General features: G+C 42.6%; 1 protein-coding gene across 1 annotated transcript in view; it reads right to left on the minus strand.

Annotated features, from left to right (window-relative positions):
• LOC140203694 (sodium- and chloride-dependent neutral and basic amino acid transporter B(0+)-like) overlaps positions 1 to 14,917 on the minus strand; it is a 55,422-nt gene that overhangs the window by 13,623 nt on the left and 26,882 nt on the right. The window contains exon 9 of the mRNA XM_072269740.1: positions 12,739 to 12,864. Coding sequence (XP_072125841.1) covers positions 12,739 to 12,864 — 126 coding nt within the window. The remainder of the gene's footprint in view (positions 1 to 12,738; positions 12,865 to 14,917) is intronic.

Genomic DNA, 14,917 nt, shown 5'->3' on the forward strand with positions numbered 1-14,917 from the left:
TTAGCAAGGTGCCACACATGAAACTACATAAGTTAAGAGCCCAAGATATTACAGGAAAGAGTCTAGCATGGATAAAACAGTAGCTGATTGGCAGGAGAGGCAAAGAATGGGGATAAAGGGAGCCTTTTCTGGTTGACTGCTGCTGTCTAGTGGTGTTCCACAGGAGTCTATGTTAGGACCGTTTATTTTTATGTTATATATCAACGACTTGGATGATGGAACCGATAGCCTTGTTGTAAAGTTCACAGAAGATACAAAAATAGGTGGAGGGGCAAGTAGTTTTGAGGAAGTAGAGAATCTACAGGAGGATTTAGACAGATTAGGAGAATGGGTAAAGAGCTGACACACAGAATACAGTGTGGGAGTTGTATGGTCATGCACTTTGATAGAAGAAATAAAAGGGGAGATTATTTTCTAAATGGAGAGAAAATTCAGAAATCTGGGGCACAAAGGGACTTGGGCATCCTCAGAGGATTCACGAAAGGTTAATTTACAGGTGGAGTTGGAGGTGAGGAAGGCAAATGCGATGTTAGCATTTACTGCAGGAGCACTAGAGGATAAAAGCAAAGACATAATGTTGAGGATTGATAAAGAACTGGTGAGGCCTCATTTGGAGTATTCTGAGCAGTTTTGGGCCCCTTATCTAAGAAAGGATGTGCTGAACCTGGAGTGGGTTCAGGATGATTGCAGAATTGAACAGCTTGTTGTATGAAGAGCATTTGATAGTTCTGGCCCGAATTCACTGGAATTCACAAGAATGAGGAGTGACCAAATTCAAACTTATTGAATGTTGAAAGGCCTTGATAGAGTGCATATGGAGAGGATGGGAGAGTCTGCGGCCAGACAGACAGCCTCAGAATAGAGGGGTGTTCTTTCAAAATGGAGATGATAAGGAACTTTAGCCAGAGAATGGTGAACTTGTGTAATTCGTTGTCACGGATGGCTGTGAAGGCTGTCATTGGGTATATTTCAGGCAGAGGTTGATAGATTCCTGATTAGTCAGGGCATGAAGGGATACAGGGAGAAGGCAGGAGACTGGGGCTGAGAGAGAAAATGGATCGGCCATGATGAAATAACAGAGCAGACTCCACAGGCCAAATGGTCTAATTCTGCTCCTATGTCTTATGGTTTTATGGTCTTCTGTAAATTAATTTCCTGGTGTTTTCCTGAGGCCTTTAAAAGTGGAAATTTGTGGATACCTACTTCCTATTTTGTATTTGAAGATTAAAGTAGGGGATAATCTGCATAGATTAATGTCACAAAAATTCACAAGAGCTGCTCATCTCCCAAACAAACGAAGTTTCCAGACAGCTGAAGATGCCTTCAGGAATCATAGAATCAGAGAACACTACAGCACAGAAAGTGGCCCTTTGGCCCATCTAATCCATGCCAAGCTATCAATCTGCCTAGTTTCGTCAACCTGCACCGGAACCATAGCCTTCAGACCATTCCCACACATGTACATATCCAAATTTCATTTAACTATTGAAATTGCACATGAATCCACCAATTCTGCTGGGAGTGTTACACCCTCACCACACTCAGAGTGAAGAAGAGCCACCTCATGCTTCCCTTAAATATTTCACCTTTTACCCTTAACCCATGACCTATAGTTCCAGACTTACCCTCCCCAACCTCAGTGGAAAAAGCCTGCTTGCATTTACCCAATCTATACCCCTCATAATTTTGCATAACTCTATAAGAGTTTAAAGTTCAAAGTAAATATTTTATTGACGTACATATATGTCACTATGTACAACCCTGAAATTCGTGCTCTTGCAGGCATACGCAGTAAATTAAAGAAACATAATAGAATCAATGAAAGACTACACCAACAGGTTGGACAAACAACCAATATGCAAAAGACACCGAACTATACAAATACAAAAGAAAAAAAATAAACAAAAATAAATAAATAAACAATAACTATTGAGAACATGAGATTCAGAGTACTTGAAATTGAGTGGTTAGGTTGTGTAACAGTTCAGTGATGGGGTGAATGAAGTTATCTCCACTCCATCAAGAGATTAATGTTTGGGGGTAATAACTGCGACTGAATGTGGTAGTGTGGGTCTTGAGGCTCCTGTATCTTCTTTCTGATGACAGCTGTGAGAAGAGAGCAGGGCCACGCTGGGTGAATCCTTGAGTATGTACATTGTTTTTCTGCGACAGTGCTTCATGCAGATGGGCATAATGGTGAGGGGGGCTTTATCCATGATGGACTGGGCCATATCCACTTGTTTTTATTGGATTTTCTGTTCACGGGCATTGATACTTCCATTCCAGGGTCTCCTCTGCAATGGAAGTTTTAGATATCATATTGAATCTTTGTAAACTCCAAAGGAAGTAGAGGGGCTGCTGTGCTTTCTTTGTTATTGCACTTAATGAGCTGGGCCCAGGACAGGTCCCCTGAAATGATAACACCGAAGGCTGACCCTCTCCACCCCTAACTCCCTGATGAGGACTGGCTCATGGACCTCCAGTTTCTTCCTCTTGAAGTCAATAATCAGCTCCTTGGTCTTGCCCACACTGAGTGAGAGGTTGTCGCTTTGGCACCACTCAGCCAGATTTCCAGTCTCCCTTTTATATGTTGATTCACCCCCACCTTTGATTTCACCAATGTCAGTGGTGTTGTCAGCAAACTTAAATATACCATTGAGCTGTGCTCACAGTCATAAGTGTAAAGCGAGTAGAGCAAGGGGCTAAGCACACAGCCTTGTGGTGCACCGTGTTGATGGAGATCGTGGAGGAGATGTTGTTGCCAATCCAAACAGACTGGTGTCTGCAACTGAGGAAATGGAGGATCCAGTTGTACAAGGAGGTATCAAGGGCAAGGTTTTGAAACTTTTTGATTAGTTTTGAGGGATGATAGTATTGAATATCAAGCTGTAGTCAATAAAGGATATCCTGATGTATGTACCTTTGCTGTTCAAGTATTCCAGGGTTGAGTAAATAGCCCATGAAATGTATAATTTGCTGTGGACCTGATATGCTAGTAAGCAAATTAGACCAGATCTAAGTTACTTCTCAGCTTGGAGATTATATGTTTCAGCATCAACCTCTCAAATCATTGAGGCAGGTAACCACATTCTTCTTAGACACCGGTATAATTCAAGCCTGCTTGAAGCAGGCGGGTATCTCTGACTGTTGAAGCAAAAGGTTAAAGATATTGGTGAACCCTCCAGCCAATTGATCTGTATGGGTCTTTTGTACTTGACCAGGTACCTTATATGGGTCAGATGCTTTCTGTGGGTACACCCTCCTGAAGGATATTCTCACCTCAGCCTCAGAGACAAAAATCACAGGGTCATTGGGGGATCTGGAAGTTTGTGAAAGTGCCTCCATGCTTTGATGGTCAAAGTCAGCACAGAAGGCATTGAGTTCATCTGGGAGCAAAGCCTTTGATGCTTGGTTTCTTTTGTAAGAGGTAATAGCATTCAAACCCTGCCACAGCTGTCGGGCATCCTTCAGTTATTCAAGTTTGGTCTGGAATTGCCAATTCGCACATCTGATGACTTTTCAGAGATTGTACCCTTAACCTCTTGTATCTAACTTGGTTGCCAGACATAAATGTCACTGATCTGACCATTTGCAGATTGCAAATCTCATGGTTTAGCAAGGGCTTCTGGTTGGGGAAGACTCTGGATGATTCTATGGGGACACACTTGTCTACAACTGTTTTCACAAAGTCCATAAGAACTGTGATGTATTCATTCAGATCCTCTGATGACTCCTTGAACATGCCCAGTCCACCGACTCAAAGGAATCCTGTATCCATTCCTCTGCATCCCGTAGCTACCTCTTTGTTGTCCTTATCTCTGAAGCCTTACTCTTTAGCCTCTGCCTGTATGTGGGTGGAAGGACAGTCAAGTGATCAGATTTTGTGAAATGCGGTCTGGGCATGAAACGGTAGGAATTCTTTATTGTTTAGTAGCAGTAGTATAATTTGTTGGGATCCCTAGTGCTGCATGTTAACTGCTGATGATAATTGGACAGAGATTTCTTCAAACAAGCCGGATTGGAGTCCCTGACTATGATCTGAAATGTGCTGGCATGGCCTGTTTCTTGTTTGGCAGCATTCAGTAACTCGAGTGCTTGATTAACATCAGCTTTTGGCTGTATGTAAGCTGCAGTCAGGATCACAGAGGAGAAATCTCTTGATAAGTAGAACAGTCGGGATTTAAACATTAGATGTTCCAGGTCTGGGGAACAAGAGTACGACAAACCGTCCCGTCTAGGCACCACAAAGAGTTTAGCATGAAATACAGACCGCCACCTATTGCCTTCTCTGATAAGCAGTTCAGCCCATTCTATGTATTAAGAAGCCTTCAATTCTTACTGATTCATCTGCTGTGTCCGGAATGAGCCAAGTCTCCATGAAACACAGAACACAGCAATTCCCCTTTTGTCTCCGATACAGCAACCTTGTTCTTAGGTCCTAAGTTTTGTTCTCCAGCAATTGCATGTTTGCTAACAAAATTCTGGGTAGAGGCAGTCCTATTCCTCTGCGTCTCACCCTGGTCTGGAGTCCTTCTGGCTTTTCTCTCTTCTGGCCATGGTGATGTACCTTCATCTGCTTAAAGGTGCTGTACCTGCATGCTCAAGAGTTAAGTCCGCTGAGTCCTTCAGAAGACTATGCAATCATTAATTTATTAAGACAATTCAGAAATATATAGCTTGAAGAAAAAATACAGGCTGTAGACAGTAGTGACAGTAATTCAAAGTAAGAATGTTGAGAAGTTTTGTAAGCAGCCTACAACACATTCTTATGGTACTCTGATACCATCTTCAACCTACCCCCCTACCCTTTCCCTCATTCTCCCCACATTTTTCTAGGCTCTAGGACATAAATCATAAACTATTCAACCTTTCCTGATAACTCAGGTCTTCAAGTCTTGGCGACATCCTTGTAAATTTTTCTTACACTCTTTTAATCTTATTGAGATCTTTCCTATAGGTAGATGACAGAAACAGCACATAGTACTCCAGATTCGGCTTCACAACTTCAATGTAATATCCCAACTCCTGTACTCACTACTTTGATTTATGAAGGCCAATGTGCCAAAAGCTTTTCTTTTTGACCCTAGCTACCTGTGATGCCACTTTCAAGGAATCATGAATTTATGTTCCCACTCCCCCTGTTCTACTGCACTCCTCAGTGCCCTACCACTCACTGTGTAAGTCCTGCCTTGGTTTGTCCTCACAAAGTGCAATATCTGACACTTGTCTGCAATAATTTCCTTCTGCTATTTTTCAGTCTATTTTTCCAGCTGGTCCAGATCCTGATGCAAGCTTTGATAGTCTTCTCCATTATCCACTACACCCCCAGTCTTGATGTTCGCCACATTATCATTCAGGTCATTGATATAGATGACAAAAAGCAACCACCTATTGATCCCTGCAGTACACAGGCCTCCATTCCCAGAAGCAACCACCTATTGATCCCTGCAGCACACAGGCCTCCATTCTGAGAAGCAACCACCTATTGATCCCTGCAGCACACAGGCCTCCATTCCCAGAAGCAACCACCTGTTGATCCCTGCAGCACACAGGCCTCCATTCCCAGAAGCAACCATCTATTGATCCCTGCAGCACACAGGCCTCCACTCCCAGAAGCAACTGTCTACTTTCACCCTCCAGCTTCTCCCACGAAGCAAATGTCTAATTTATTTTACTACCTCATCTTGAATGCCAAGTGACTGAACCTTCTTGACCAACCTCCCATGTAGAACCTTGTCAAATACCTTGCTAAAGTTCAGGTAGAAAACATCCACTGATTTGCCTTCATTAACTTTCCTGGTAACTCTCTGAAAAAAATAGCTGATCTCTTAGAATCCCTTCCAATAACTTGCCCACTACTAATGTCAGTCTCACTAGCCTATCATTTCCTGACTTACTCTTAGAGCTTTTCCTAAACAATGGAACAACCTTAGCTATCATCCTCCTACCCTCCTGTAGTTAAGCATGTTTTAAATATCTGTGCTAGGGCCCCTGTAATTTCTGCAATAGCCTCCTACATGGTCCGAGGGAACACAATATCAGGTCCTGGGGATTTATCGACCCTAATTTTTCTCAAGACAATGAACACCTCCTCCTCTCTGATCCGTATATGGCCCATGACCTCACTGCTGCTTTGCCTCGCTTCTATAGATGTGTCTCTCTGCCGAGTAAAGACAGATGCATAAAAACCTGTTCAAGATCTCCCCCCTTTCTTTCAGTTCCATGCACAGAAGACTACTCTGATCTTCCAGAAGACCAATTATGCCCCTTGCTACTGTTTTGTTCTTAATATTGTAAATCTGTAGAAGCCCTTGGGATGCTCCTTCACCTTGTCTGCAACAACAACTTCATGCCTTTTTTTAGCTCTCCTGATTTCTTTCTTAAGAGTTCTCTTGCATTCCTTATAATCCTCAAGTATCTTATTTGCCACTCCAGCCTGTAGCTGCTATACACCTCCTTTTTCCTAACCAGGTCCTCAACATCTATTGAAAACCAAGGTTCCCTAAAATTGTTATCCTTGATTTTTATTTTGAAACATATAAACTCTGTTCTCTCGAAATTTCACTTTTGTAGACCTCCCACTCACCAAGTACTCCTTTGCCAGAAAACAGCCTGTCCCAATTCACACTTGCCAGATCCCTTCTGGTAGCATCAAAATTGGACTTTTTCCCAATTTAGAATCTCAACCTGAGGCCAGACCAACTTTTTGCATAGTTATTTTGAAACTAATGACATTATGATCACTAGGTGCAAAGTGTATCCCTACACAGACATCTGACACTTGCCCTGTCTCATTCCCTGACAGATCTAGTATCACACTCTCTCTCAATTACACCTCTATGAACTGATTAAGGAAACTTTCCTGAACATACTTGACAAACTCTATCCCACCCAACCTCTCTACAGTATGGGAGTCCCAATCAATATTGTTGTTCCTTTTCACGCCTTTCGGCATATTGGGCCGCATTTTTGCTATTTCCATTGCATTTGACTGTTTTTTTATGAGGCCGAGTTGCTAGTTTGACACTCAACCCAGCACAGTTGCAAAGCGTGCAAGGAGCTGGCTGGATTCAAACCCGGGCCTATTTGCCTCAAAGTCTGATGCTGATGCCACTACACCACCAGCAACTAAGTCAATATGTGGAAAGTTAAAATCCCCTCCTATCACAACCTTATGATCCTTTGTTCCTCTAGTTCCTGTGGACTGTTGGATGGTCTATAATACAATCCCATTAACGTGGTCATCGGTTTCTTATTCCTCAGTTCCACCCATACTGCCTCAATAGATGAGATCTCCACTCTATCCTGCCTGAGCACAGCTGTGATATTTTCCCTGACTAGTAATGATCCCTTCCACCTTAACCCTTCCTGCTCTATCACATCTAGAGAAATACTGAGCAGCCAGTCCTGCCCCTCCTGCAAAAAGGTCTCACTAATGGCTACAATGTCATAATCCTATATGCTGACCCATGCCCTGAGCTCATCACATATCCTGCAATACTCCTTGCATTGAAATATACATAATTCTGAACATTAGTCCCACTATGCTCAATCTTTCAATTCCTGACTTTGCACGTAGGCTTAACAATAGCTTTCCCTGCATCCACTCCACTATCTGCTCTGATGTCTGGTTCTCATCCCCTGCTGCTCCAGTTTAACACCTCCATCATACAGCACAGAAAATAGCAAACCTTCCCACAAGGATATAAGTACCCCTCCTGTTCAGATGCAAGCCGTCCCAACTGTACAGGCTTCAGCGTCCCCGGTAGAGAGCCCAATGATCCAAAAATATGTGGCCTTTTCTCATGCACCATCTCCTTAGCTACACGTTAAAATGTATAATCTTCCTCACAAGCATGTGACACAGGTAACAATCCTGAGATCATAGCCCTGGAGGTCCTATCCTTTAACTTATATCAGTTATCTCTTGAGAATAGATAGTCTGAGAAGCAGTTTACATTTTGTTTTGCCATTCTTAATAATTTCACAAACTTAGCCCAAAATAATTTTGAACAAATAATGATAGTCATTTAAAAGATTTTATTGCAGACAAGGTTTTAAATGTTATTGACAGTTTTAAAAAGGACACAGCTATTGGCTTGGATTGTGAGTCTCTGCATAAGGTTCACAATATGGGCATCAAGGTATTAAATGGAATGCATTCTTCTTGGGTTCAATATGGCACTGTTATACCCAATGTAAAAACAGTTGCCGGTAGGGTCTCCCAAACACTTGATTGTATGTAGGGGCTGCAGAGAAGCTGGCTGTTCACAAGCTGGGGTAAGACTTGCATTCAGTGTGGGCAGCACAGTGGCACAGCAGGTAGTAGAAACACAGAAAACCTACAGCACGACACAGGCTCTTCAGCCCACAAAGCTGTGCCGAACATGTCCCTACTTTAGAAATTACCTTGGGTTACCCATAGCCCTTATTTTTCTAAACTCCGTGTACCTATCCAGGAGTCTCTTAAAAGACCCTATCATATCTGCCTCCTCCACTGTCTCACACTTACCTGGGTTGAACTCTATCTGCCACTTTTCAGCCCAGTTTTGCATCCTATCGATGTCCTGCTGTAACCTCTGACAACCCTCCACACTATCAACAACCTCCATGCAGAATATGACCTGTCTACAACCACGCTTTGCCTTCTGTGGGCAAGCCAGTTCTGGATCCACAAAGCAACGTCCCCTTGGATCTCATGCCTCATTACTTTCTCAATAAGCCTTGCATGGGGTACCTTGTCAAATGCCTTGCTGAAATCCATATACACTACATCTACTGCTCTTCCTTCATCAATGTGTTTACAGTAGTCACATCCTCAAAAATTTCAATCAGGCTCGTAAGGCATGACCTGCCTTTGACAAAGCCATGCTAACTATTCCTAATCATATTATGACTCTCCAAATATTCATAAATCCTGTCTCTCAGGATTTTCTCCATCAACTTACCAACCACTGAAGTAAGACTCACTGGTCTATAGTTTCCTGAGCTAACTCTACTCTCTTTCTTGAATAAGGGAACAACATCGGCAACCCTCCAGTACTCTGGAACCTCTCCCGTCCCCATTGATGATGCAAAGACCATCATCAGGAGCTCAGCAATCTCTTCCCTTGCCTCCCACAGTAGCCTGGGGTACATCTCGTCTGGTCCCGGTGACTTATCCAACTTGATGCTTTCCAAAAGCTCCAGCACATCCTCTTCCTTAATATCTACATGCTCAAGTTTTTCAGTCTGCTGCAAGTCATCCTTACAATTGCCAAGAACCTTTTCCGTAGTGAATACTGAAGGAAAGTATTCATTAAGTACCTCTGCCATCTCCTCAGGTTCCAGACACGCTTTTCCACTGTCACACTTGATTGGTCCTATTCTCTCACGCCTTATCCTCTTGCTCTTCATATACTTGTAGAATGCCTTGGGGTTTTCCTGAATCCTGCTCACCAAGGCCTTCTCATGGCCCCTTCAGGCTCTCCTAATTTCATTCTTAACGTCCTTCCTGCTAGCCTTATAATCTTGTAGATCTCTATCATAAACCTAGTTTTTTGAACCTTTCATAAGCTTGTTTTTCCTTCTTGACTAGATTTATAACAGCCTTTGTACACCATGGTTCCTGTACCCTACCATCCTTTCCCTGTCTCATTGGAATGTACCTACACAGAACGCCACGCAAATATCCCCAGAACATTTGCCACATTCCTTCTGTATGTTTCCCTGAGAACATCTGTTTCCAATTTATGTTTCCAAGTTCCTGCCTGATAGCCTCATATTTCCCCTTACTCCAGTTAAACACTTTTCTAACCTTTCAGTTCCTATCCCCCTCCAGTGCTACGGTAAAGGAGATAGAATTGTGATCATTATCTCCAGAATGCTCTTCCACTGAGAGATCTGATACCTGATCAGGTTCATTTCATAATACCAGATCAAGTACAGCCTCTCCTCTTGTAGGCTTATCTACATATTGTGTCGAGAAACCTTCCTGAACACACCTAACAAACTCCATCTAAACCCCGCAGAGGCTCTGTAGACAACCCCTCCATGACTTCCTCCTTTTCTGCAGCCGTGACACTATCTCTGATCAACAGTGCCATGCCCTCATCTCTTTTGCCTCCCACCCTGTGCTTTCTGAAATATCTGAAGCCTGGGACTTGAAGTAACCATTCCTGCCCCTGAGCCATCCAAGTCTCTGCAGTGCTGCTGTCTGATAGTTCCAGGGACCTGGGTTCAAACCTGACCTCTTGTGGTGTCTGATTGGAGTTTGCATTTGTTCGTTCCCCTACTCCTCCCCACTCACATCTCAAAAGTCTGCTACTAGAAAGGATCACGGGTTGGTGTAAGTTGCCCTTTGTGCCGCTGGGTGGGAGTTAGGCGAAAGTTGATGAGTATGTGAGGGAGAGTAGGTTGCAGGGAAAATGGGACTGATAGTAATGCTGTGATGGGCTGAATGTGCTCCTTCACTGATGAAAGGAAATCACGAGGTAAACATATGCAACCACAATGTATCTTGAAGGACTAGCAGAACTTCACTTTGCCATCATAATCAAAGTTTTGAGTATAGGAGTTGGGATGTTATGGCAAGGTTGTATAAGACATTGGTGAGGCCAAATTTGGTATATTTTGTGCCGTTCTGGTCACCTAACTATAGGAAGGATATCAGTAAGATTGAAAGAGTGCAGAGAAGATTTACTAGGATGTTGCTGGGTCTTCAGGAGTGAGTTACAGGGAAAGATTGAACAGGTTACGACTTTATTCCTTGGACCGTAGAAGAATGCTGGGAGATTTGATAGAGGTTTACAAAATAATGAGGGGTATACACAGAGTAAATGTGAGTATTGTTAATCAGTTATTTGATAATTTGATTCTTCATTGTATATATTGACATGTTGACTTGATTACCTTAATGTTTTTTTTGTTGATCTTTAATAATAATTAATAAAAAAGATTTTAAAAATGAAAATTTTAAATCTGAGTAGGCTCTTTTCACTTAGATTAGGAGAGAGAAATAGGAGAGGACATGGCTTTAGGGTGAAAGGGGAAAGGTTGAGGGGGAACATTGGGGGAACTTCTTCACTCAGAGAGTGATGGGAGTGTGGAACCGGCTGCCACCTGACATGGTAAATGCAGGCTCACTCTTAAGTTTTAAGAATAAATTGGATAGATACATGGATGGGAGAGGCCTGGAGGGTTATGGACTGGGTGCAGGTCAATGGGACTAGTGGAGTAAAGTTTTGGCAGAGACTAGAAGGTCCGAATGGCCTGTTTTCTGTGCTGTAGTGTTCTATGGTTCTATGGTTCTAAGCCATAAGATTAACCTAAGATGACAGAGGCTGGCATAGTGACACAGCTATTAAAGACGTGGCCTCATAGCTCCAGGGATTTAGTTGTATCCTGACCCCTGCTGATGTCAGTATGGAATGTGCACATTCTTCCGATGGAATTCCTCTCATATCCCAAATACATGTGGATATGTAGGCCAACCGGCCATTGATAAAGGGTAGTGATCTGGAGGAGTTTCTGGTAACGTTGACAAATAGAAAGTGGTGTTTACATAGTTTTAATGTTAATGAGTGTTTGAAGATTAGCACAGACCCAGTCGATTAAAGTGCCTGTTCCGCGTTGTGTGTACCCGATATTCTCTCAGCCTAACTGAACGGTGACAGAGGACTCCTTGTGTGATAAATGGCAAACATTGCATGCAACTGGCAAAGCTAAGCAATCCAATTACCAATCAATTCCATCATGACTCTGTAGCCCTGCCACATCCCATTGCGAAAGCAGAGGTGGTGCAGGAGGGTCTTGGAGGGGAATGTGTATAATTAAAATATCTCTGTTCGTAGTGACCACAAGGTCCAGAATGTGAGTTTGAAGGATGAAGCTGAACCAAATGTTGACCATTCACAACCAATTCAGCCAGAAGTACCAAGGATGATGCCTCTTCAGATCCTCACAAACAGCAAATTCCAGCCTTGAGTCAAATGGATACAATCTGTGTAATATCAAGGAACAACTAAAACCACTGGTTATGGCAAAGGCCAAAGGCTCGTGAAATGTGAGGTTATTGTGATATGCAAAAGAATTCTTTCTACTTCTAGGTAAGCTCTTTCTCTTACAAACCTGATATCTACCCAGTAATGTGTAATTTTTCTTCCAGTTACATTTTGTCCACAAAAATCTAGGACGAATCCAGTCTGGCTGAACTATACCCAGTCAGTCTGTTCTGAAAGTTTTCAACAGTAACGCAGCATCGAGTCTTCAATGCCGATGATGGGCTTAGATTGGATTTCCTTTGAGCATGAAGAAGCTTAGTGATAGGAGTGGCTGCCCTTGACTTCAAGGCAACAGTTGATTGGGAGTGGCATCAGGAGTCTTAATAAAAGTCAATGGAGATCAAGTGAAAGATCTTTCAAACGTTAGAGCCATATTATGCACAAAGGAATTGGGTTGAGGCTGTTAGATGTCTGTCACCCTTGGTACAACAATGTGCTAACAGCTTATTGAACAATATAATAAACAAAGAAAGAGAGGTAATTCAGAGTTTGGTTTGAGATCCACCTGCAGCTAGGGATAGATGTAATTGGGTTGAAACATTATAATGTTTTTCCTAAATACATTCATAATTATTTCAATGGCAGTATGCAGTAAGGAAATTAATATAAATGCATTTGGAATTACTTATCTAATCAATTAGCAGCTTTGCTTTTGATAATATGGGATGGAAATGAAGTTAAAAATTGTTACACTCACCTACTAGTACAGACTGACTGGAAAACCCCAGTGCAATAATTGTGCAGAAAAATATAACAGACCAAAGAGGAGAAATTGGCAAATGACGAAGAGCTTCTGGGCAGACAACAAAAGCCAATCCAAAACCTGGAGTGTGGAAGAAAAGTAGTCTGGCTTCAATAATGAGACTAAAGTTGGTTATAACAGATTTGTGTTAAGCAACACTCAATCCAGTGATAACAATTTGGTTTTGCAGTTGAAGTAACTGAACAGCACTGACTGGCCTATTCCCAACCTGCCCCCGTTTCCTTTTGCTACAAGGAACAGTTGGAATCAGCCTCACTATAGGTAGCCTGCTTCACCATTTGCCAATACCATGTGTGGTGCAGCAAGTTACCAAAATAGCAACTAAAATGAAGCATATGAACACTCCCAGTATTTTATTAGTTCAAATTTAGTCCACTGAAAATCTGGTCTGCAGACTTCATTTGAAACCATTTGACTGGATTGTTATAGACAGTAAAGCACATCCTCAAGCAAGTCTCTAGGGGCAAGGGCATAGACCAGATCGGGAGTCTGAATCTGTAACTGACCAGATATTGCAGTTTGACAGGTTGACTGTACCTGGTTCGTTCTCCCACTTTGCAGTAAACCCTCCCAGTGTACAGTTCCACTGCCCCATCAAATAGTAACACTGTGAAATAACTCTTCTTTTGGTCCACAGTGAGCGTGTCCCAGTAGAAGATCTGAACTCACCTCAAGGCACCATGCCTCAGGCAAAATAATATAAAAAGAGAAGCAGCAGGAGCCCCAGTCAACCTCTTAGCTACACAAATCTGCCCTGCTATGACTGATCCCTCATTACATTCATTTGGCTTACCCGTCTCCATACCCCCAATCCCTTATTGATCTTAGCATTAGTTCCCCAGTGACTAGGCACCAATTTTAAGTGACTTACAGTCCCCAGCCTTTCTCCTCCTCATCTTAAGCCTACACACCTTATTCAAAGTCAATGCCTTTAGTCCCAGACTTCACAGCCAGAGGAAAGAGCTTTCTGTCCTATCAAATACTCTCAAAGAATTGCCAGTCGAATTCCCTAAATTTAAATACCAAAATGTCAGCCTTACTCAGCCAATCCCATTATCCTTGCAATCAGTCCAAGATGACTGTGAAATGCAGATTCAAGGGACCTAAAACTGGATACAGCATTCCAATGCTCTCTACGTTTGTAAGACGTCATCAACCATGTATCATTTTTCTTGCCATATTTTCTTGTACCTGCAGAACCAATCCAAGTTTCCCCATACACCAACAATTATATTTCTCACTTTTTAAAAAGTTGTTTTGCTACTCTTCATTCCAAAGTGAATGAAATCATATCGTCATATATTGTTCATCTTTCTGCTCACACTTTCATCCTGTCCATAGATTATTCCTTCTTCGCTATTCCCCTTAGCACTATGTCAGCGTTAAACTAGAATATGTTATATTTTGTCTTCAATACAAATGGCGGAGTGCTGAGGACCAATTTTGGCCCTGGTGACTGTCATCCTGCACAGTGACTAAGTTACACATTCTTCTCTTTGTTTGATGACCATTCCCATTGCTACAGTCATGATAATATATCACTTATATGATGGCACTGAGCCTCAATGTCCTTTCGGATTGTGGCTCAGACTTAGTTTATTAACTTTGTAGGGATGGTTTTTGGGAACAGTGCAGGTTGGGTGGGGGTATTCAGGTTCAGGTATAGGGACAGAAATGGACAGAGTGAGGTCAGGGGTGGAGAACGTTGAGTTGGGTGAAGGATTGTGTGTTGGTGTTCAGGACAGAATGCTCTGAACTCAGAGGCCAGTGAAACCTGAGGACAGAGGGTTAAGGTCTGCGGGCATTGAGAAAGAAAGGCTGCTATTTCACAAGGTCAGCTATTGCCAGGATTTGGAAGCTTAAGGAGGTCATTTGGCAGTTCCTGAGGCCAGAAACCTGTAATTGGCAAGTTCTGGGGTTAAAACTCATATGTCTGCGAATCTGGAGATCGAGGCACAGAGGTCAGTGAGCCTGGAGGTCAACATGTTGTGATCAGCAAGCCCTGGTGTTGATACCCAGAGGTCGGTGAGTTTGGAAGTTGAAGCCTCAAGGTCAAAGACCAAAGCTGGTGAACCTGGTGGTTGAGGCTTGAAGATCAAAGACTCTGGATGTC

This window comes from Mobula birostris, chromosome 10 (genome assembly GCF_030028105.1).
Source record: "Mobula birostris isolate sMobBir1 chromosome 10, sMobBir1.hap1, whole genome shotgun sequence".
Classification (NCBI taxonomy): Eukaryota; Metazoa; Chordata; class Chondrichthyes; order Myliobatiformes; family Myliobatidae; genus Mobula; species Mobula birostris.